The sequence below is a fragment of the Physeter macrocephalus genome, chromosome 18 (assembly GCF_002837175.3).
Source record: "Physeter macrocephalus isolate SW-GA chromosome 18, ASM283717v5, whole genome shotgun sequence".
Taxonomy (NCBI): Eukaryota; Metazoa; Chordata; class Mammalia; order Artiodactyla; family Physeteridae; genus Physeter; species Physeter macrocephalus.
Genome location: NC_041231.1, coordinates 5,125,375 through 5,149,473, shown reverse-complemented (window position 1 = coordinate 5,149,473; position 24,099 = coordinate 5,125,375). Strand labels below are relative to the sequence as shown.

General features: G+C 59.3%; 1 protein-coding gene across 2 annotated transcripts in view; it reads left to right on the top strand.

Annotated features, from left to right (window-relative positions):
• The window catches only part of CHCHD6 (coiled-coil-helix-coiled-coil-helix domain containing 6), a 134,227-nt gene that overhangs the window by 96,218 nt on the left and 13,910 nt on the right, over positions 1–24,099 (top strand). For both annotated transcript variants that reach the window (XM_024117303.3, XM_028479316.2), the window contains exon 6: positions 12,120–12,190. In XM_024117303.3, coding sequence (XP_023973071.1) covers positions 12,120–12,190 — 71 coding nt within the window. The remainder of the gene's footprint in view (positions 1–12,119; positions 12,191–24,099) is intronic.

Genomic DNA, 24,099 nt, shown 5'->3' with positions numbered 1-24,099 from the left:
CACAGGTCACCCCCATCAGCAGTGAAGCAGGTTGTATCCCCACAGATTCCATGGCCACTGGGAGGGAATGAAGTAACACCACTTTATGCTCATAAATTCCACAACATAGAAGAAATGGACCAATTCTTCGAAAGCCACGAACTGCTAAAACTCGGCCAAGATGAAATTGATAAAACAGAATAGTCCTGTAACCACCGAAGGAATGGACTTCATGACTTTAAGACTCCAGGAGAAGAAATCTCGAGGCCCAAATGGTATCTCTGGAGATTTCTACCAAACAGTTAAAGAAGAATTAAAACCAATTTTATGCAATCTCTTCTAGAAAATAGAAGCTCAGGGGAAACTTCCCAACTCCTGTTATGAGGCCAGTATTATTCAGTCCTTTGTCAGACAAGCAGTGTTACCAAACCAAAGACAAGAGAAAACTACAATGTCTCTTATGAAGTTAGACGCAAAAATCCTCATTTGCAAACCAAATTCAGCAATGTGTGAAAAGAATTATACACTATGTGTGTATACACCATGTTATGCAAAGTGGGGTTTATTCTGGGTGTGCAAGGCTGGGTCAGTGTCTGAAAATCAATGAAATCTGTTATATCAACATGCTAAGGGAAAAAACCATATGATCATACTAATTGATACAGAGAAGTATTTGACAAAAGTCTACCCCCATTCATGATAAAAACTCTTGGAAAAACAGGAATAGGAGGGAACCACCTTAACTTGTTAAAGAGCATGTACCAAAACCGCCAGCTGACACCAGAGAGACGGATAAGATTCTGAACGCCCCCCGCCCCACCATGGCAACAAGGTGGCTGTCGCCACTTTCACTTAAAGCAGGGTTAGAGTTACGCCACCAGTGAGACACTGGCCTCTGCAGTAAGAGAAGAAAGAGAAATTAAAGGCTGTGGATTAGAAAGGAAGAAATATAACTGTCCCTGTTTGCATATGATACGATCATCTGCATAGATGACCTAAGGAATCCAAGAAAAAGGAAAAGGAAAACCCTAGGACTAATAAAGCCTTTTAGCAAGGTCACCAGACACAAGACCCACACACGAAAATCAACTGCATGACAGATTGCTATGTACTAACAACATCTGGTACTGAGATTAAAAGCACCAAAAGCAAGATCCATAAAAGGAAAAAATGTTACAATGGACCTCATCAAAATTAAAAACTTTCGTTCTGTGGAAGGCCCTGTGAGGAAGATGAAAAGAGGAGCTACAGACGGGGAAAAAAATATCTACAAACCACACACCAAGCAAAGGACTAGTGTCTAGAATATAGAAAATACTCTCACAATGCACCAGCAAAAAATAAATAAATAAAAACCAAGAAAACCAACAATCCAATTAGAAAAATCCACCGAGGGGATATACAGATGGCAAATAAGCACATGAGAAGACATTCACCATCATTAGCTATTGGATATGCAAATTAGACCTGCGGTTAGACATCGCTGCGTACCTATTGGGGTGGCTAACATCTTATCTTGTGAAAAAGTGAGGAGGGTTCAGAACATGGTGAGGGCATGTGAGTCTATACGCGAGCCAGGAGACGGCCTGAAAGAGGTCCCACGAGCCGAGTTCGGACACCTTGTCTGCGCGACACAATAGCGATGACAGAAATGGATTATAACACGTTGGATTTTAAAAAGAGAATCTAAGTCCAAACTGACATAAAAACATACGGAAACAAAAGGAGGAAAGGAGAGGAAAACTGTCTTTACAAAGGAACAACAACTGATAAATGTGGAGAGAATGATAGACAGTCACCCATTTCGCACTGTCGTAATAATAATCATTTCAGGCAAAAACCATGACTGTTGGGCAGTAGGGTGATTACGCTCTTACAGCGTCACTCTTCAGGCCACGTGTTGTGGTCGAGGGAAAGGGTGCGGTCGCAGGTCTACGTTCCTACATAGCCAATCACCTCGAAACTCAGAGGCGTCGAGCAGCCGTTGGTTAGGGTCACGGGCTCTGAGAGTCGGCGGCTCAGACAGGACACAGAAACAGCTCGGCTCTGTTTCCTGAAGTCAGGGGCCTTGCCGGGGCCATGTGGCGGCTGGGGGCTGGAACCATCTGGAACCTTCTCCCCCCCCACCCCTGGCAGCTGATGTGGCCGTGCTGGGGCTTCACTGGACTGTTGGCCGAATCATTTACGTGTCCCTTCCGGGTGGGCTGTTCCAGGCTTCCTCCCAGAGAGCGAGGCACCAGCGTGCCAGGTGTTCACCATCCCACCTCCAAAGCCACGTGATGTCACTTTGAAGCGGCCACAAAATTCCACCAGGGTCCGGGGAGGAGTGTCCCGTGACCTCATACACTGACGTGTCCATGGGGGACGTGGCTGCAGCCCCCCGGGAAAGTAGAGCAGCCTAGCGGCCACCCCCTAACTCCTCATCTCAACAGTGGGACACACTGAGGGACGGCTGCCTCACCTCTGCCGTTTCTCCGCCGGGAATTTTAACCTGAATCTAATCTTGACAAAACAAGTGTTCGAACTGAGGGACATTCTCTGAAACAACTGTCCTGGCTTCTTGAAACATATCAGCGTCCTGAAAGGCCAGGAGAGGGTGGGAGCAGGTTAGACTGAAGGGCAGGCAGGGCGATGTCAGCCAGGCACGACCCGTGACCCTCGACTGCGTCCCGGATTGGGGGGGCTTCCTGGGGCAGTTGGAAACAGTCAGATACAGATTATATATTAGAAAATTGTCCTACTGATGTGAAGGGTCCTGACTGTGGTAGTTGTTTAGTGTTTACTCAGAATATCAGAATTAATTTGCCCTTGGGAGATGCAGCTGAACTGTTTGGGGTCAAGGGTCATGATGACTGAAATATCGATAACTCAAGTGGCTTCAGCCAGAAAGAGCGTGTGAGTGGGTGGATGGGCAGAGCCCCGGCGAGCGGTGAGCCCAGGCAATGCGGACCTGCTGGCCGTCACGCTCTTCTCCAGGGTGCGAGAGATGAACGCAGGGCTGGAGTAAGCCTGCGCCACACTCTCCCCCTGAGCAGCAGAAGTCAGGTTTCCAGGAGGATGGAAGGAAACAAAAGGATGTTAAAGGAAGAAGGGGAAGAAAAGGCAGCTGCAGGGCTGCTCTTTGCGGGAGGGTCGAGGTTCCTTCAGGTGCAAAACTTTACCCTTTCAGCAGAGCGGCCTGAGCGGGATCAGCGGGCGGGGAGGAGTGGCCGCGTGGCGTCTTCCAGAAGGGCGGCCCTGGGGGAAGCGGAGGGCATCCGGCTGGACCGAAGGGCCCTGGGCATGGCCCGGGCGCCAGTGCTGAGCCGAAGAAGGAGGGCAGCGGGGCCTGCCCTGGGCTCCGTGCCCCCCTGCTCCCCCCACGGTGCCTGCGGGTGGCGGGAAGGGACGTGACCGGGCTTGGCCACCCCAGCCCGAGGCTTGGGGGGGCTGGTGGGGGGACGAGAGCCGCCCCTGCCGCCTGCCGGCTGCCGGCCTGGGGCCGTTCTACCCTCTGCGCCTGGAGCTCGTGCCGGGAGCTGCCGGCCCCCAGGGCTGTGGCCGGTGGACTCAGCTCCCTGGGAGAACAGAGCGCCTGGGGGTCCAGGTCCTGGAGCCCCCCATCAGCCGCCGCCGCCTTGGGGTCCCGCCGCCGTGAGCAGAGACCGCCCCGCCCCTTGCTCCCGATCCGTGGTTCCAGAAGCCCGTAGGTTAATTTCCTCAGCAGGTCACTTGTTGCTAATAAGAGTGGTCACGACAGCTCCCGTGCCTTCCGCACTCACTGCTGCCCCCGAGGGTGACACGTCAGGAATCGTCTCCCCCGGTGGCTGTGAGGGGGTGTCACTGCCCCCCACGCGGCAGCCCACGTCCCCAGTAACCGTGCTGGCCTCTGTCCCTCCCCGTGCAACGGCCCCCTGACCCCCGAGGGCGGCTGCCGCGTGCTGCTCAGGCCAGAGGACGATCTCTTTAAATGCACCTTATTTCTGGTGTATTTATTCGTTTATTCTTGGTCTTCTCCCACTCCTCTGAGCACAGCCCAGCACCACCCGACTCCACGCCCGTTTCATTTAGGAGCTCGTGCTTGTGAGCTGTCTCTACAGCCCATAAACTGTTGGGCTCTATTTGCGGGTATGAGAATAGGACCTTTTAAAAAATACCCTTTTGCAGCCCCCAAACTTTAGGCTTCCGTGAGAACCTGTGCAGATTTCTTCGGTGCTGTGACATTTCCTGTTTGCATTTGCACAGCCCGGAGAGCAAACACGTACCGGTGGTTCAGGTGTGTGTTCGTTCATGTCTCAGCTCATCAAGGTATTCGTTCTGTAGAAGGACCGATACCCTCATTTGCCTCTGTTCGTCTCTCTGTGTCAAGCGCCTGGACTAGTCCTTCTGAGGAGGAGGCTCTGGGCAGACACGCCTGGTGGGTCCAGCTCCCAGCCTCAGACTCTGTCTGCACAACAAACAGCGGGAACTGTGTAACAGCACCTGGGGACTGGCATGCAGTAGGTGCTCATCACAGGCGAATTCCCTCTCCTGTAGGTGAAGTCAAAAAGAAAAGAAGTCTTTTCCCAGAGCCTCTTAGAACCGTTAGTAAGCACTTACCAAGAACCTTTACGGTACTTGAATTGAGTTAATTAGTCATTTTTGCAATAAAGGAGAGAATTATTTTTAACTTAGGTAATTTATACCTCATATACACTGAGCTATATTATCCTCGCAAAGCCTGCTGTCTACCAACATTTTGAAACTGTTCTAAAATAGAAGTTGGAATCAGAGGAGGTGACAACCATGAAGAAAACTCACCTGTGTTTAGGAGAAGCAGGAGGAGGCCTGGTGTTTCCGCAGAGCTGACAACGGGGTTGAACGTGTTTCCAATTACTTTGGAAGCCAAGGGGGCCTGTGAGACGGGGCCGCGGAGGTCGCCAGACTTCCCCTTTTCCTCTTCCTTTTTATCACCCCTCTTTCCTCCTTTGATTTTCTTTTAAAACTTCTCAAACCACAAAATATCAAGCAGCTAGGAAACTTAATACAAAGGACCACATTTTGGTGTCCCGCTGTAGTTTCTAACTTTGAAATAAAAGTCACATTTCTCAGAGGATGGAGTTCTTTGTGGAGCAGAAGCCCCAGGCGGAGGCATAGACTAGTCAGTGACAAAGCAGGCTTAACCTCCGGGTTTCCGGGGCCTGGGCCAGCGTTTCCCACCTTGGGTGCCCAGAGAACCCCCGGATCTTCTTCAACACCCACGCTGGGGCCCCACCCCAGACCACCCAGCAGCCTACGGGCTGGGCTCAGGCGGCCCCGTGGCCCCAGGGTTGAGGGCCGCGCGAGCTGCCCGCGGGTGCGAGGCCTCGGGGACGGGTGAGGCCGGCGAGAGCCACGGAGGGCGGGGGCGCCGCAAGGACGCCGGGATTTTAGGAAGCGGCTGTGGTGCCCGTGGGGGCCCTGCTTCTGTGCACCCGCGCCCCCCAGGTGTCCCAGGCGCTCAGGTCCCCCGGGAGCCCGTGCTCGGTGGCGCCGGTGAGGCCTGGAGCGGCCCGCCCGTGCCGGACGAGCCGGCGGCGCCGCTGCTGCGGGTCCCCGAGCGGCCCCGATGGGCTGGGCCACGACTGGCCAGGGGGCGGGAGGCTTCAGCTTTCCGGGGGCGGGGGTGGGGGACGAGGTTGCGGGAAGCAGGGCGTCCGGCCTCTAGCTTCCGGCGGGAGCGCCCTCTGGTCCCAGGGCCGAGTCTCAGTGCTCCCAGGGCGCCTGGTCAACACCTCTGTGGCCTGAGTCACTGCCCGCGGGGAGCGGTCCTGAGACCTTGACTCTGGGACCCTTTGCTCGGGGTCGGGTCACCAGTAAGTCACAAAAGTGCAGTTAAAATTCATGCCTCTTCATTTTGGAAATCCTTTTTATTTTCTATTGTGCTCTGCATTTTGTTTTCACACTCTTTGGATATTCACGTAGACAGACATGTTTCTGGAAGTGTAAAAACCAGCTAACCAGCGCACAAGGCCTGGCTGGCTGCCTTGTGAGGGCAATGCTGCCCTCCCGGTGGCCGGGTTCCGGCCCCTTCCTCTGCACTCTCCGCAGCCACCTGCCTCCCCCAGCTCCCCGCCACCAGGAGCTGACCCCGGTCCTGACGGCCCCGACTCTGAGGGCGCAGTCAGTGGTCCCTCCAGAATGGAAATCAGATCGCATTGTCCCCTGACCAGCGCCCGGCTTCCTGCCAGCCCTGAAGCAGGCCCTGTGTGAGGTGGCCAGGCCCCGGTCCAGCCATCAGCTGACCGACTTCCAGCTTTTCCACACTCCTCCTGCTTTTTCCAAGAGTGCGCTGCGGTGGTCCCAGCCTAAGCCTCCCCCGAATCTCGTTTCCCTCTTCATGTCCTTCAGGTCTCCACCCACGCTGTCCCGCAGAGCGGCCTTCCTGGCTGTGTCTTACCCCTACCCCGCCGTGTCTTTTTGGCACTGGTTCCTGGGTAGAATTGTTGTTTTTCCGGAACCTGGCTGCTAGCTCTGTGAAGGCCAGGGCTGCACCTCTCTCGTTTACTGCTGTAAGCAGTAGGCACTTATAAATGAGGGGAAGAAACAGAGGAGCCCTGGCCTGCTGGTTACTGCCTCCTCGGAGCCCCAAAGATGGCCCATTGCTGCCCGAGGGACCCTGGGCCCGGCGGGGGTGGGCGAAGGCAGAGGCACCCTGGCCCTGGGGAGACACTCCTGTTCGTGCCTGGCTGCAGCCTCCGACGTCTCTGAGGTCGAGAAGCGGCCATCTGCCCACGGCAGGAACTCAGGCTGGGAAACAGGCCTGGTGGGGGCAGCTGTCCTGGAATTTCAAGAATTACAGGCTGTGGGGAAGCTTCACCTGAGGTTGGAGTCTAAGTTCGTTGTGGGGTCCCCTGGGCCTAGGGGCAGACACGGCAGCTGGGTTGGATCAGCCAGGCCTGGAGTGTGACCGGGTGCATAGGTACCTGGGTGAGAGCTGAGGGTCGCAGGGCGTGATGGGAGGGGCCGGAAGCAGGGCCCAGGGAGGGAGCGGAAGTGAGGACAGGAGGGTGTGGGGGGAGTGGAGGGTAAAGGCGTGGCCAGTGGGGTTAGAGGGCAGGTGGGCCACGTGGGGCCTTGCGGGGGCGTGGGGTGGAGGGGCCATCACGGGTGGGACCCTCCTCGGGATCAGAGCGGGGTCTCAGGCGGGACTGTCCTGGGAATGCTTGAGGATCCTGGGTAGGACTGTCAGCTTGCAGTTGGGATCCTAGGCAAGGCTCTCCTGGAGGGTGGGAGCCCTGGGTGTGGCCCTGAGGAAGGTGGCCGTGGACGAGTCTGGATGGCTTGCCTGGGGATGAGGAGGCTGTGGAGGGAAGGGACCCGGGGCTGAAAGGGTCTCAGGTGGACATCCATGAGGGCAGGCGCTGGGGGCAAGATCGGCCCTTACCCATCCTGGGTGAGTGCCGGCGCAAGTCTGGAAAGGGGTGTCTTCTCCACTGCCAGCAGAGGAGGGCATAACCGGCCAGCTTCACTTGGTCGTTTTTAGCAGTAATAGTGCCTGAAAGGGCAGCGCAAGAGGGTCGGGGGAAGGAGCAGAGAGGAGGGAGGAGCGGGTCGAGGCGGGGTCTGGCGACTGGGGACGGGGCCGGCGCGGGGCGGGGGGAGGGGGGGGGCGGGGGGAGGGGCAGAGGTGCCGGACCGGCTTCACAGACTGGGGACGGGGCCGGCGCGGGGGGGGGGGGGGGGGGCGGGGGGAGGGGCAGAGGTGCCGGACCGGCTTCACAAATAGCCAGCTGTTCAGTCCCCCAACGAAACGGAACCTCTGTCCCTTCACCTGCTGTTTCACTGACTGCACGCCCGACAGTTTAAAAAGTTTTATGTCGACTATTTGGACTTTTTACAAAACACTTTACTCTTTTCTTCTTTCTGTTTCTTGTTATTTCCGAGTCAGAGATTCTGCAGACGCCCTTGCGTTCCTGTGGGCTCGGAGAGCCCTTGGCAATTGGGCTGGCGGGTTTTCCGTATCCCTGATGACTGGCTGGACATGTTGAAGCACCACGGGGTCTGGGGTCCCCCATCCTCATCTGCTCCCCGCAGACTCTGGGGCTTCCTTGAGCCCCGGCCCCCGCCCCGACAGCTGCGCTGATTTTGCTGCAACTCTCCCAGCTCTGGGCCTTTGGGTTCCTCTAGGCATAACCGCGTGTCTGCTCTTGAGTCCAGTCTGCATGGCCCTTGGCATGTTGGATCCCTTGCTGGAGGCATGCACGTGTGGGAAGCTGATGGGTCGGCTCTGGGGCCTGCCTCTTCCCCTCGAGGTTCTGGCCCCTGGGCGGGACCGTCTGCCTCTGACCATCTGTCTGCACCTGGCAGAGGGACGGACATTCCTGCCGGAAGCATAGCTCTGGGTGTGAAGGGCCAGTCTGTTGGCTGGTCCCAGCCACAGCGCCTGGCATGGGGGTCCACTTGAACCCCGTGGGCCCTGTGTCCCCGGTTGATGGTTCAGTACTCACGGCCGCAGAGCAGACCCAGTGACTGTCTCTCTTACACTCTCCCGAAGTGTTTGCTGAAATGCTCTCACGTGGGGGAGGGGTCCAAGCCCGTGATCCTCACGTGGCCCCTGCGGCCTCTCTGGGCCTGGCCCTCGGCCTGCTCTTTGTCCCCGCCCGGTCTGCGAGCTCCCGGTGGGGCTGCGTCCCCGGAGCGGCAGCTCAGAGACTTCCGTTGACCAGACAGACGCTGCATCCTGATCACGCTTTCGATCTGCCCTAGCGGATCTGCCCCTGCCCCCCTTTTTCAGCCACTCCTGGGGGGGCCCCTCTGTGCCGGCAGCGCCGGCAGCTCTGGGGATAGGTCAGGCAAAGGGGCTGAAAACCCCTCCCTTGGTGGAGCTCGCCTCCTCCAGGAGCTGCCCCTCTCTTTCCCTTGGCTGACGTGCATTGGGGTGTTAAGTTTGTAAGACATTTTTTGTTTCCTCTGTGCCAGGCCCCACCAGCTCTAAGCGTTTTATATGTGCCATCTCAGCGGCATTTGAGGCAATTCCCATGACACTGTATGGAGGGCGCTCTGGGACCGTCCTCACTTCACACAGAAGCCAGGGAGCCAGACGCCCCCCGCGGCCTGCCCCCACCCTCGCGGCCCGGCGGCCTCTCACCGTTCCCGGGGCTTCCCTCCAGGCCGGCAGACCGAGCTGTGCCGTAGGGGCCCCCCGTCCTGGCTGCAGTGGGGACGGACAGCCCCCCTCGGTCCCCAGCCTCCCCCCTCCCCCTGCCCCCTCTTTTGATCTCCAGAATCCAGGCCCTTGGAGAAATCAGACGGTATGAAATATGAAAACTGCTTGGGAAGTAATTGAAGAAACACTGTGACTCTTGAAGCCTGTTGAGATAAGGCTCACACCTTCTCGCTCACGTTATTTAATTTTTAATGGCAGGCTTAATTAATCGAGACCGGGTCTTCTGGTTTCAGACTCGCTCGCAGCAGCTGGAGGGGGAGGAGGGGCCCTGAAGTCGTGGGGTCTGAATCTAGGGGAGGAGAGACCACCGGTCGGGGGGAGCAGGGGGCAGCGGGGCTGCGGGGGTCTCTGTGTCGTCCACGCGGCCGCCCACCACTCGGCACACTCTGAAGAGCGGAGCCTTGCTCGGCCCCGTTGGCTGCGGCCGGGCTGCCGTGGGACCTTCAGCGCTCAGCAGGGTCTTAGTGGGGGGCCCCCGGTCCTTCCAGAAGCCCCTTGGTGGAGTCTGCGAGGGCCCTGCCCTCGCTGGCTGAGGCGTCAGAGCGCACGGCTTCCAGCGGCCCCAGGAAGCTGGGTGGACACGGAGCTGCTCCCTCAGGGCGCGTGCGGGGGGCTCTGGGGGGCAGGGGGTCGCTGGCGGTGCCTGTCCTGCTCCAGCAGGCGAGACGGGCAGAGGACGCAGCAGGGGGCGGTCCTCTGCGTCACCCTGAGGCCGTAGAGGAAGTTGCGCTGGGCTTATCACCGCTTCTTGGCCCGCGGGCGCTTCCTGCGACTACAGCCTCACCGGCCGCGGGTCCAAGCTGAGGCCGCAGTCAGCGCAGCCGCCGACGCGGGTCTCCCCAGCCGGGCGGCGCTGGAGGTGCAGGGTCCCGGCGTCCGTGGGCCCCCTGGGCTGCGGGTGCTCCCCGGGAGGGGACGGTGCCCGGCTGCTCTCCCAGGAGGGCAGGCCTGAGCCGCGAGGCCGGCTGTGGGAGGGGACGGACGGTGCGGCTGGGGCTCGTGGCTTCAGATGAGGCGGTGGTGGCGTGTGGCTGGTACGGCCGTCCCGTGAGCCCGCCCCTCTCGGCGCCCCGTGGGGAGGGCTGCCCGCCTGACGGCCAGGAGACAGGGCTCGAGGGAGGAAGTGGCCCAAAGAGCAGGCGCCGTGTGCGCAGAGAGAGGTAAAACATAGACGTCCCAGGAGAGCCTCTGCTCAGCGGAGAGGGCCTGACCTGATTCACCTGTGTCCTTACTCCCTCCCCAGGGTCAGCGTCGGTTGACCGTCCACCGGTTGAGGTGGCGTTGCAGTCTCTTGGCTGGAGCGTCAGGGCTGGGCGGCTGGGCATCAGCGCGTCCCTGTGGAGGGGGGCGGCCGGGCTGGGTGGGGAGAGCCCCCGTTTATCTCATGCCTGTTGTGCGCTGGGCGTGCGCAGCTCTCATTGACCATCAGAGGGGCCTCGGCTGTGTCCCCGGTTCAGAGGTGGGGAACATGCCAGGGAGCGGCGGGGCGGCCTCCGTCTGCAGCTGGGGGTGGCGGCCCGGCAGCGGGCTCGCCCCAGCACAGCCCAGAGCAGAACCCCTGCCCTTCGTGGGCTCAGCTGCGCCTCGGAACACCCTTCCGCGTCCCTCCCAGCCGGCCCTTCCCAGAGGCCGTGGTACCAGGATAGGGCTGCCGGCCTAGTTCCGCCCCCCACCCCGGGTACAGACTCCACCTTCGATGCCCTGCAGGTGCTTCGGGGACGTGCTCTCCGCGCCCGCCCTGGTTACCTTCCCTGCAGGTGGATGCGGGTGCCCGTGGGTTACGGCGCTTGCCCCGCACGGCTCTGATCTGGGCACCTGTCACCTCTTCTGGTCCGAGTGGTTCGTTCCTTTTGGGCCAGGCTCGCTGTGTACTCAGTGGAGGTGGAGTTGGGAGAGCCGGGCTTGGAGGCCGACGGGCCGTGGGGTTTCCGTTTCCGCGGGTCCCTTCACCTGCCTCGCTGGCTGCTTGCAGGGCCTGACTGAGCGGCAGCCGCGGGAGCCCTGAAGCCAGAAGCCTGCGTTTGCCCAGCTGTGGTGGGAAGGGGCTGCCCCAGCCTTGCGCGGGCCCAGCAGCTCCACAGGGTGTCTTGCTGGGGCGTCCGACGCCAGCCCCGTGTTGGGCTTCCTCTGGGTGGTTTCGTTCTCGAGCCTGCGTCCTTGGAGATGTCGGGTCCACCCGTGAGCCTCACGCGGCTCGGCCAGGAGCTGGTGTTGGGGGGCAGCTGTGTTTACGTTGGTCTCCTCCGGAGACGTGGCGTGTGGGGTGCTGGGCCCGGGTGGCCTGACGCCGCTCGCCTTGGGGCACAAAGAAGTGGAGTGACTGACCGGAAGGACGCTGCGGCGGCCCCGGGCTCCAGCCCAGCTCTTTCCTGCTGCCATTGCCACCCTGCCGGCCCTCTGCACACACGGGGTGACCTCGGAAGGAGGGCAGCGTGTGCCTCTGGGACTGCCTGGCAGTGCTGGTGAGTGCGGGGGTCCTGGGCTGTGGTCCCGGCACCGCTGCCTGCTGTGTGGCTTCGGGCAAGTTGCCTCACATCTCTGGGCAGCAGAGTCCACGTATAAGATGGGGTTGGACCAGACAAAGGCACGGCAAACTTTTTCTTTAAGATAGTGACTGTCTTAGGCTGTGTGGGCCTCGCTGTCTCTGTGGACCCTGTCGTAGCCCCGGAGCAGCCACAGCCGTGCGGTCACAAATTGGGCATGGCCGTGTGCCCATAAAACTTTATTTACACGGTGCGGCAGGCCGGGCCGGGCCTCGCTTATGGCGGGGGTGTGACCCCTGAGCCAGGGGCTCCATGTGTCCTGGCGGCCGCGGCTGTTCCATGAGGGGCTGGGCCCTCCCTGCTATCCTGGTCAGGAAGTCAGCACAGCTGACTCAGCACAGCACAGCTGGACTCAGCACAGCTGCGGGTGGGGTTGCGGCCGGAGAGAAGCTTCCATCTGGTAACCGGTCGGGTCCGTTTTCTCTTTGCAGAATGTCGAGACGTACAGACTGTCTTCACAGCAGTTCCACAAGGCAGCCTCGAAGATGGAGGGTGCGATCAAGTAAGAGCTTCCTCCTCCTGAACTCCACCTGCGTTTGTGAAATCTCCCCGCCCCGAGGCCTGATTTCAAGCTTCTCGAGGGGCTCAGATTCCCGCGCCTGGGGTCGGGCCAGAGCCGGCCGCTCCAGGACCAGGTCCTGCGTGTCCTGTGAGCTGGGCCGGGCACTGCGCTCAGGCCCCTGAGGGAGCCAAGAAGGGGTGCTGCTGGCCCCCCCGCCCCTGGGCGGGTTCCGGAGTGGCCTGGCCCTGAGCCTCGAGCCTCTGCGTGACCCTCGGTCGGGGGGCTGTCTTGCCTCCGGAAGGACAGGGTCGGGCGGCACAGGGCTGAGCACCGGTGTTCTGTCTGCCTGTCCTGCTCCTGCACTGGGGGCCTGGGGGCCTGGGAGCCGAGCGTCAGGAGCGGGGGTGCGGCAGCCTGTCCGCGGCAGACGCGGCCGTTGCTTCGGGTGCAGGTCCGGGAAGGTCTGCAGGGGCCCCGTGGGGAAGGGAGAGCCGGTCCCTTGTGTGCAGGTGTCCCTGGGGGCCCGTCGACTTCCATCAGTCATCTGGGGCCCCCATGCCTGCCCCTCCCCGTCCCAGGCCCGGTGCAGGGGGGACCAGCTTGGATCTGCCACCTCGAGGTGACGGCGTATGGAGGTTTGGGGGACCAGGGGTGAGAGGCCGCTGCTGAAAGCCGTGGGGGTGCCCGGAGGGGGCACATCCCGTCCAGACCTGGCGCCGCAGGGACCCCCGAAGCCGGGGAGGTGCTGCGGGTCCTGGTCAGGCTGACTGAAGGGAGGGTGCGGGGAGGAGAATCTTCTCTTGCAGTTCAGCCCCGGGGAAGTGACGGGAGCCGGAGAGCAGGACCCTCCCACTCCCCGGGGGGCGACGGAGACCTGGGACCCCGAGGACGGAGCGTTCTCGCTGCCCCGGTGGGGTCCTCACCCCTCCCAGATGAGTTTCCGGCTCACCGGAATCACAGGCAGTGGGTGACAGGGAGAGGTTGGGTGACAGCCACCCAGGAATGTGACCCCCAGAAGTGGGCAGGCCCTCGCCAGGCTCCCGAGTGGGGCAGCCCCCGCCCTCTTCCCCTGGATCTCGACCTACCTGCCGGGGAAGGCGCTGGAGAGCTGCCAGGGCCCTGCCGTCAGCGCTGCCGCGTCTTGTCACCCACCATGCGGCCCCCTCCTGAGGGGGCACTCGGGTGGATTTGGCTGTCACCTCCTTTTTCCTTCTCGTGCCCTCTGAAGGCAAAGCGGGCTGGCGCGCGTGGTGCAGGGGGCGCTCTGTCTGTTCACGGCGTCCTGGGCGACGCTCCCTGGAGAGCGCGTGGCTGCAGGGTCGGTGCCCTTCGTCTGCTGTCGGTGGTTCCGTCCCGCAGACCGGGAACTGGGGCCGGACGGGTCGGATGGCTCCCTCACCCGCCCACAGTCACGCCCGCACGCGCGGCGGGGCCAGGCTCAGCTCGGACGGCTTCGGGGCCTCTGCGCCTCGCTGTTGGTCTTGGCGGCTTTGCCGTCCCGTGGAGGCCCCTGTGGACGTAAGGCGGGCGGCGGGACGGAGGTGAGAGCCCAGCGGACCTGGACTCAGGCCTCGGCCCTGCCTCCCGCTGGGTTCCCTGTCTGCAGGTGAGCCCCCCGTGGACAGTGGACCTGGGCCGTCAGCGGCTGCTGCTGAGCCTGCGTGGCAGTGGTTAGCGATGGCGGTCGTTTCTTTAGTCGCCCCTTCACACCTAGCGTGGCAGAGCGTGGAACAGATTTAGTATGTAAGTTGAGTTCACTAAAAAAACTGTTGTAGGGGCTTCCCCGGTGGCGCAGCGGCTGAGAGTCCGCCTGCCGACGCAGGGGACGCGGGTTCGCGCCCCGGTCCGGGAGGACCCCGCGTGCCGCGGAGCGGCTGGGCCCGGGAGCCGTGGCCGCCGGGCCTGCGCGTCCGGAGCCTGCGCTCCGCAACGGGAGAGGCCGCGGCGGTGAGAGGCCCGCGTACCGCACACACAAAAAAACACAACAAACTGTTGTAATTTCCCAAACAGAGCCAACAGGAGGCAGAGTTAGAGATTGTTTTACTTAAAACCTGGGGTGGGGACCGAGTCCTTGGTAGGAGAGTTCTTGCATTTGCAAATGTTTGTAGATTGTATCGTAAATACCACAGAAGTAAATGCAGCTGTCGGGGCATTTTCTTCTAAGACAGTGGGCATCTTTTAGCAACTCTGAGTCCATGGAGTGGTCACTTAGGTGGTTAACCAGACGCCTGTGCGTTTTTCACACACGGACACGGAGCACAGAGCGCCTGCATCCGCCAGGCACCTTGCTTGGCACTGGTGGCAGGACCACAAAGAAGACAGCTTCCGTTCCTGCCAGCCGGGTGCTTACAGCATTTAGCATTTTAAATGTTGACAAACAACATTTACAAACTAACTGCCCAAAAACCATTTGCCCAAACAATGGCTGATGACAGTGAGGAGCCGTGAAAGACAGTGAGTGAAGCAGCCCAGTCTGAGGCCCGACCCAGACCCCAGACCCCAGACCCGGGCGGGCATGGGGTGGGGGTGTCCTACACTTACACTGACTCCTCAGGACCCGAGACGTGGGCCAGAGCAAGCAAGGAGGGAGAGAGGGCTTCTCAAAAGAAGGTCAGCAGGTGCGGAGGCCCCAGGCAGGAAGCGATTAGCATGTTCAAGGCATTGACGTGTGGCTGCCGGAGGAGTGGGTGAGGAGACCGGGCAGAAGCCAGAGCCCAGGACTTTGTAGCCAGTTCCAGCCTGCTCTCTTTCCTAACATATGCATTTGAGGCAGCAATTGCTTTGCGGCTTTAGCTACACCCTACAAGTTTCGGTATATAATTCTGTTCAGAGATTTTCTGATTTTCACTCTGATTTCTTTGACTCATAGGTTGTTACAAAATACATTGCCTATTTTCCAGACACTGGTGGTTTTCTGCTTCCCTTCTAGAGCGTTGATTTCTGGTTTAATTCTGTGATTAGAGAACAGGCTGTAAGCCCTTGGGACACTCTGAGAGCCTTCACGGCCCAGCGAGTGGCTGGCTCCGGCAGACCTTCTGTGTGCGTGTGCAGTAGCGGCTCTGCGGTGACCTCGCTCAGCCGTGCTCAGATTCTCTGCATCGTTACCCTGTGTGGATTTATGGGTGCTTCCTGGGATCACTTCCTTCTCACTGAACTACTTCTTTAGTGTTTCTTTTAGTGTAGTTTGCTGATTACAGGGTCTCTCTGTTTTGAATTGTCTGGAAACGTCCTCACTTTACCCTCAATTGGAAGCAGATAGCCGCAGTCCTTGCCGTTGGCTTTTTCAGGGACCCTTTCTACTCCATGATACGTATTTTTCCCTGGAGAAGTCGGTGTGGATGTTATTGTTCCTCCTTTGTACTAATTCCTTTTTTCTCTGTCTGATTTTCAGACTTCGTCTTTGGTTCTTTAGCATTTTGACTCTGGTGTGCCCAGGTTTAAATTTTCTTTCTTTTTTCCTGCTTGGGGTTCATGCCTCGGGGCTCGGTGCCCTTTCATTAGTTTTAGAAGATTTTCGGTCATTCTGTTTTCAGATAAAACTCTGCCTGTCTTATCTTTCTTCCTCTCTGGAATGGCTGTGTCTCCCGTGTCTCTGTGCTCTTTTTTCTGGTTTTCCTCACCGTTTCTTCATCTCCATGCTGTAACCTGAGTCTTCTCTATTGACTTTGCACTTCACTAAATTCTCTCTCTAACGTGTCATCTGCTTGAAACCTATTTGTTGAATTCTGAATTTCAATTATTGCATTTTTTCAATTCTAGAAATTCTGTTTGCATTTTCTCCCCCAGTGTCTGGTGGGATCTGGTTTTTGCCACCTGAATTCTTGAGCATATCAATTGTAGTTATTTTGAAGTCATCTGCAGGTCTGTTTCTGTTGCCTGTTTTTCCCTCGTGGTTCTGTTTCTCCGTGTGCCTGGTAATTCTTGATTGAATGCCAGGCACTATAGAGAAGGTACAGAGGCTTCCCCAGAGGCGCTCGCCCCCTTCCTTGATGGGCCAGTGTGAAGGCAGATCACGTAAACCCTGATGGACTGAGCTGACTGGGTCCTGCCTGCGGTCTTGGTGGAGCTCAGGCTTCTTGACTAACCCCTGTCCCTAGGGTCTGGCTGTCCAGGGCTCCTCGTTCTTGGCGAGCTCTAAAGTCCTATGTTTGTTTCCTCAACTCTGTGAAACTTCTGAGAATTCTACTCTGCCCTTCAGTGGCTTTTTACTTAGGATCTGAGTTTCCTGCCATGAGGCTTTTTAAGCTCAAGGATCTGAAGCATGCTTTAAAGGAGGAAAACCCCTGAGTGTGCCTCCCTTCTCCCTGGAGTCCCGATCCCTCGAGTCCCAGCCCTGCTGGCTTCTCTGCCTTTTAGCAGAAGCTGTTTGCCCAACACCAAGAATTGGCAAAAACTCAGGGGGATGGGGGGGAGGCAGCTCCAGGAATGAACACTCACCTCCAGGTTCCCTTCTCCTCATAACCTTGGCCATCAAGTCGTACTTCGTCTTGTCCTTAGAAGCCTTCAAACAGATGTTTAAATGTTTAAATTTAAACTTCAAATTTCTTTCCTGGAGGAGAGCGTAGTTCTTCCACCAGCTACTGCCCTGTGGCTGGGAGTCCCAGCTTCGCTTTTGAGGAAGGGGTTAGAGTTTGCCAAGCAGAAAACAGCACCGTGGGTCACACTGGCTGTGTTAGACGCTGACGGACAGTGACCCCCCCCCCCAACTTCACGCTGGCCTCTCGAGCTTTCCTGAGGCTGCCAGGCCCAGTGTATCCTCGGGGGTCGGCAAGCACTTGGCCTGAGGAGGAGCACGGGCGGTGAGGCCAACATCCGCAGCCTGGGGCTCTGGTTTCGGAAGAATTCCGTCGTCGGGGCAGAAGCAGATAACCCAGTACGCACGCAGACACGCACACACGCGCGCACATACCCTCTACCTCGCAGCAGCACGGAAGGCGGAATTGCTCAGGTTTCCTGAAGGAAGGGATTAAGACCCCGGCGAACATCCTGCATTGATCGTCACATCTAGTTTTTATGATAACCTCTGTCCTCTTCCTGTGGGAGTCATCCAGAGCTGCTCTCAGCTCCCCCCTGGCAGGAAACTCGTACAGCCCTCAGCCCCGCAGAGGGCGGCCCTCAAAGAGGTCAGCGCCGGGGAGCCGAAAGATGCAGGCTATTAACCGTTTCCTGGGACTGAGTCACCGTGCTGCGGGGACTGTGACCCGGGAGGCCTGGTCCGCGAGGACACAGCTGCCGGGCTGCCCCCTCCCCTGGGCCGGGCTCCTGCCTGACGCGGGCCCACCTGAGGGAGGGGCTGCTCTTCAGGTGTCTGAGCCTCCCTGTCTGCGTCTGTCAGGCCCCTAACGACGGAATGGTGATTGGCCGTGGAGACGGTGCTTGTGGGCTTGAATCCCGAATAAGACGGGTTCAAGCATCCTCTAATCCGGGTGACGCTGCAGTAGCCTGAATTGCGAGACTGTTGCTGTCCCTGGCTTCCTTACCTTACCTAACCTGTTAAAGGGAGCGCTTTCTGTTCAGAAGTTTACCAAAACACGGGGTTTAAACGGGTGTGCCTGGCTCTTTGAGAGGTTGACAAATCAACACCCATTTAATAACTCATTCGCAAGACAAAGTGCAGGTAATCCGTTTCTTTGAGGACATCACGTGCGGCGGCTGCGCCGGAGCCTGTGTGGCGCAGGGTCCCCTGGCGTGCAGCGCGTGGCCGGGGCCGAAGCCGCGTCCAGCAGCTTGCGGGCTCGCTTCCTGGACTGCGGAACGCGGCGGGGGTGGTGCCTCTTTTGCTCCGGCTCCTGCGAGGGCCGAGTGGTCCCCACGGGTGCTCAGGACCCACGGCAGGGGTAGCACGGGGTCCGAACCCGGTCCGACGGAGCCCAGACCTGCTCTTTCCTCCTGGGCCGGGGTGCCCGCTCACAGACGTCCGGCAGAGACGTCGCTGCAGGCTGGCAGGCTGACTGGCTCCCATGGCCCGCGGGCAGCGGCCACCAGGTTTCTCCGGGCGGAGTCTCCTTGTGATCTGCTCGTGACTGGCCTCGAGCGGGGAGGCTCCGCCTTCAGGGGCTCTCCCCGTGGCCTGGCCCGGGCCACGTCCCCAGAGACGGCTGGGTGTGTTTGCCACGTGACTCGCTGCCTCCGTAGGGCTCTGCGTCGTCCCCTCTCTCTGCAGACAGGACCGGGTGGCGGTGGTCTGGGCCCTCTCCCATGGCTGGTGTCACGTGTCAGGGCTCACGGACACATCTCCCCAGGCGGCACCGCCCTCTGGGCTCGCCAGGATGGGCCTGGGGCCGAGCCCCGTTCTGGGCGCCCCTTCTGTCCCCGCACCGTGCTCCACCGGCCCTCAGGCTTCTGCGGCTTCTGCGGGCAGGAGCCGTGTCTGCTGCTTTGTGTCCCGGGCCCCGGGCCGGAGCACCCGCGTGGTATATCCGGTGTGATCATTGCTTTACCACCGCGTGAATGACGCCCTCCAGGGCAGAGGCCGCGGGGCTTCCCGGCTGATTCGGCTCTGCCGTCAGGGCCGTCTGGGCAGAGACCCGGGCGCGGGGCCGGAGAAAGCAGGGACCTGCACGGGTGGAAGCAGGTGTCAAGGGGTGGGCCTGAGGCTCGGGTGCGGCTGGAAGGGCGGCCTGGTTGCAGGTGTGAAGGGCCTTCTGTGCGTGTGAGAGAACTGGAATGCATCCTGCAGGCAGCGGCAAGCCGTGAGAAAGCTTGTAAGCCAGGATTCGTGCTTTAGAAAGATGACTGGCAGCATCTGGGAGAGGCTGAGGCGGCGCCAGTGCCGCGGTGGAGGTGGGGAGCCCACGTGGGACCCGCTTTGGCACCGCCAGCCGGTGGCTCTCCCTCTTGGCAGGCGCACGAGGCCCCTGCACGTGAGCTGGCCCCCGACGCACAAACGGTCAGTTATGCGCCGCGTTGCGAGGAGGGTCCAGTGGGACAGCGGGGGGAGGGTGGCCGAGACTCTGGGTACTGTCCCTGCCTCCGGAGCAGAACCGAGAGACGAGAAGGGGCCGTGCAGACCCCCAGGCTAGGGCGCCAGGTGGGCGGCCAGGGTCCAGCAGGAAGGAGGGAGGCTCCTGACTGGGGAGAGCGTCTGGGGGCCCCCAGCCAGGAGGGGCAGGGAGCCTTCTGAGGACCACAGGCGGTGGGCTCAGAGCCTGTCCTGCGGGGTGTGAGGTCCCCGGCGGACCCCACCCCACGTGGCCGCAGCCTCCGGGGGCGGCTGGCCTCCCCCGGTGCCTTCTTACTGCTCAGAGACCTGTGACTCAGGAAGCTGGGCTCAGAGACGGCAGTCTGTTAATCCCTCCCCTGGACGAAGACGAGATGGCCCTGCACCCCAGCTCTGTTAATGTCTCGCTTCGGGAGTAAAGCCACCGTCCCGAAAGGCTCCGTTCTCTTTGTGCCACTTTCGGTTTTCTTGGAGCGTCACGTTTTAGATCAGCTTCTGGGGATTAGATGCCGTTACGGTGGCGGAATCTTCCCTGTTCAGGCAGTGAGGGGGTTACCGCTGAGCGGTGTCATCCTTGGGGTTACTCTTCCAAGTCTGTTGCCTCCCTGTTCCGCTTCCCGAGAGAAAGCTCTGCTTAGGGTCCCGCGTGGTCATTTGTGCCAGCACCGCACGCCCTGTCCTCCCGAGGGGCAGCCCCGCCGAGGGCTCGGGACAGTCGAGCGGTTAGGGCGTAGGTCTCAGAGCCCCTCAGATCCGGGCCCCGTGGACCGGGCTCCCGTCCCTTGGCGGCGACAAGGGCAGGGCTCTGCTGACCTCCCGGGACGCCGCACCGCCTCCGGGTGCCAGGTGCCGCGGGACCAGGGCGGGGGCTCCAGGAAGGGTGATCTCTGCGGCCTCTGCGAGCACGTCCGTGAGAGGCTCGTGGTTACGTGTTAGCATCCCGGGAGCCTCCAGGCCCCTGGAGGAAAGGCTGCAGGGTCTGAAGGGTCGGGGGCTCCACCCACCCCACGCAGGCGCTGTCTGTCCTGAGGGTCCACCTCCGGAGAAGCGGCGTGTGTGGTACGGGCTGGCCACGTGCCACCCTGGGGCTTCCCTTGCCCTCTCTGCACGGCTGTGGGTCCAGGCTGGAGTGGACCCTGGTTTTATCGTCCAGGACAGGCCCTGCGTTCCCGGTGTGGTCAGACCGCAGAGAATCGCGAGCCACTGCTCCCAGGCTTCTCCACAGTCCAGTCTCTGGGAAGCTGAGGGCACACACCCCGGGCCGTGGTCCCTAGGAACTCCTTAAAGTGTCCCCAGACCGTCACTCCTGCTGCTGCCCCCTGCGCCACCCAGCACACGCACAAATGAGGTGGGGCCGGGAGCCGCTGTGTGGAGGCGCCCCCGAAACCACAGGGCCCGTGGGCAGCCCCTCGCTGGCCGCAGCGCCGTCCTAGCTCGGTGCCGCCGCCCGGTCAGCTGGACCCCACTGACCGTCCGTGCAGCGCTTCCGGCACACCGACCCCCGGCTCCCACGGGGAGGGACTCCCGGCGGGGTCGTGGCGCTCTGACTCTGGCTGCCCCCCCTTCTGTGAATTTCACGCGCTGGATGGACAGCCTTTCAGGCGCCTCGTGAGGACAGTTGTCCCCCTGACCGGGACTTTCGCTTAAGCTGACACGCGATTTCCCTCCCCACCTGTCCTGCAAGCAGCCTGACCGGTGAGCTGGCTCATAGCAGTCACCTCGGGGTCCTTGGCGCCGGCAGGGCTGGCACTGTCCCCTAGGGCGCCACTGTCACAGCCCTGCTTTGGTCAGAGCCGGGCTGAGGGAATGTGCTGCCCCTTTCTTTCCTCTGACGTCGTCTCCTTCGTCAGGGAAGCAAGCTTCTACCTGAGGCAGGTACGAATTTCTAAATATGGGTTAGAAATAGAAAATGGCTTGAAAGTAAAAAATGTGGTCACCTCGGTCCTAGATGAGAAAAATGTGTTTATGATACCTGGTTCCTTGTTTTAAGGACCCGACTGCTCAGATCTGGGAGTCGTTTTGGGAAGAGCGTGTATCTGGAACGTGGAACGTGGCTCTGGGGCTCCCAGGTGACTGCACGCCCCCTGCCGTGTCTCGGGTGATGCAGGATGCTCGCCGCAGCCGTCGGCGCCGTTTCCGCCTGGATCTTGGTTTCTGGGGGCAGGACGGCAGTGTTGGCGTGAAGCGGAGGGGGCCCCGGTCTCCCCTTGACGCCCCTTCCTCTGTGCCTCTCACTCTTCAGAGCCTCCCTCCCTCCAGGGGCCGGGCAGTGAGGCCCAGCACAGCCTGTGCCATGCTGACCACTGGGTGCTCCTGAGCCAGGTATGGGCACTCCTGGGCAGGCAGCCCCACCCGCCCTAACCCAGTCTCCTGATGTCTGGTCCTCCAGACCCTGACCCACATGATAACTAGCCCTCAGGGCCCAGGCTGAAATCCCGGAAGGAGGACAGCACCGCGCGGTGAAACAGGGTGCGGCCACGTCTGGTTGCCTGGCTGGAGAGTGTAGGGTGGGAACCGTGGTGACAGAAGGCTCTTTGCTCTCAGGGTCTGTTGCTGTAGCTTCTGTGTATCAGCTCAAAACCATGTGCAGCTCAGTCCAAATGCCTGTTTCAGCAAAGACCAAAAGTCTGGTTGAAGCTATAACAGGAAAAATAGGATTTTTATAATGCACAGCTTGCCATTTGTCTTGGATATAAAATTTATGACACTTTCCATATGGTAAAAATGAGCAGTGAAGCTGTGTTTATTTCTTCAAAGGTAGCAGAATGCATCTTGAGGAATTAAGAAAAATTATGAAGGGTGATCGTGCAGCATAGCACATCTCTAACACAGATTAAACGGAACTGTTTGGGAGGTAAAATGCATTCCAGAGAGGGCCAAACAGTGCTGGGTCGGGTGGGGACAGCTGGGCTCCGGCTTTCGCTTGGGGCCGACGTGGCAGGAAGTTGCCGGTGCTAGGCCCAGGAGTCCACGTAGATTCCACGTCAGGAAGGCCTGGGCCCCTCCCGTGTGGTGTGTGTGCGCTTGGCCTGTGCAGAGTGGGTCACACGCGACACCCCGCACAGCGAGCCCAGCCGGAGCGGGGGCCGCGGCTCCTGTGGGCTTGCGGGGCAGACGGGAGAGAGGCCCTGGCGCTCAGCGGACGCTGCCTGTGGCCCAGGCGCGGGGACGATGTCGTCTCACTCGTCCTGAGGACAGGATCGTGGGGAGTCGTGCCGTGAACGGGCTTCCCAAGGGGACGGCGCCAGTGGTCAGGAGAGGCCCGTTGCCCAGGCTGCGCCTGCCAGCCTCCGGCGTCCGCCGAGTCCACCCGAGGGGAGAGGGCATGAGCGCCGGGGGCCGGGCCCTTTCTGAAGGCTTGGGAAGCTCTGAACTGATGGGAGTGGACGTGTTTCAGGATGCTGGCTTTAGAGGTAGCGGATGAAGCGTGTTGAGCTCAGGCCGCCGTCCTGTCCTTGTGTGGTTGACTGTTGTTACAGCCGAGTGTCTCTGCCGATCATGCTCTTTTCAACCTGTCGTACCAGCCTGTCTCTCGGTGCGTGTGCTTGCGTGTGCACGGCGGGGCGGGTGCGTGCGCCAGGGGAAAGGAGAGGGGGTGCCTGTGACACCTGTGGTTTGTGACCACGGGAAGGCAAGGGTCCCGTCCTTCCCATTCCTGAGCAGCGATGGGACAGGTGGGGTGCCGGAGCCAAACGGTTGGTCTCGTAGCAGATCCGCCAGAATAGGCATGCATTCCTTTGACTCTGTGAGCGAGCTGATTTCTATTTCAGACTTTCCAGAGAGAAGCGTTTCTTTATTTGCTCCTGATTCAACAAAGATTTAGCTCCTACTTTGTGCACGTACCCATTTGCTCTGCATTCCACAGCCCCCTGTCTTCCTCCTCTCTAATTATGTGTGTGTGTGTTCAGATGTACATAATAACTTGCAGTGCGCTTGTAGAACCATCCCGATCCATAACGTATGGATGTGGTGTCTGCACATTGTTTGATTTGCTATTTACTGTAGCATCTTGAAGTCATCAGTGATGAAAATATCCAGATGATTATGTATCTTTGCAGTTTTTCAAAATGAAAAATAGTTTTGTCTTCTGATTAGAAAAATGATACATGAATATTGTAAAAAATCAAACGAGGGCTTCCCTGGTGGCGCAGTGGTTGAGAGTCCCGGTCCGGGAGGATCCCACGTGCCGCGGAGCGGCTGGGCCCGTGAGCCATGGTTACTGAGCCTGCGCGTCCGGAGCCTGTGCTCCGCGACGGGAGAGGCCACGACAGTGAGAGGCCCGTGTACCGCAAAAAAAAAAAAAAAAAAAAAAAATCAAACGATGCAGAAAAGTATTAAAAAGTTAAAAAAAAAAGCCCAAATCTCGCCCTGCTTAAGTTGTGGTGACGCACTCTGAGCTGAGCACACACACAGTTGGACATAAGTGGGCTCGTGGAGACACACGTCACCTCTCTCGTCCGCATTCTGTGGGCCTGTGTCCATGTCGGTAAATGTGCATTTACATGTTCACTTTTAACACCACGTTGTTATTCTAGAGGGTCAGAATTTATGTAATCGATCACTTATTGATGAATCCTGGGGAGTTTTCTGATCTTTTTTTTACCAATATAACGATAACTGCAACAACTAGGTTTATCCTTCGTCGTGCACTTATTTAAATCCTTGTAGAGGGAATTGTTGGGTCAGAGAACACAGACACACACACACAGTGTATTTATATGTGTATATTTATGTGTTTACATTTTACTTACTGGCTCTCCAGAACAATGGAGGTCCTGTACCAATTTTCACTCCAAACAACGATGTTGGACGGTGTCCATTTCCCCAAGCACAGGATTTTAACAATATTTCTAAAAAACATCTTTGCCAATCTCACAACCAAAACCAAACAAACAAAACGTTCTCTTTTTTTTTTTTTTGTGGTATGCGGGCCTCCCTCTGCTGTGGCCTCTCCCGTTGCGGGGCACAG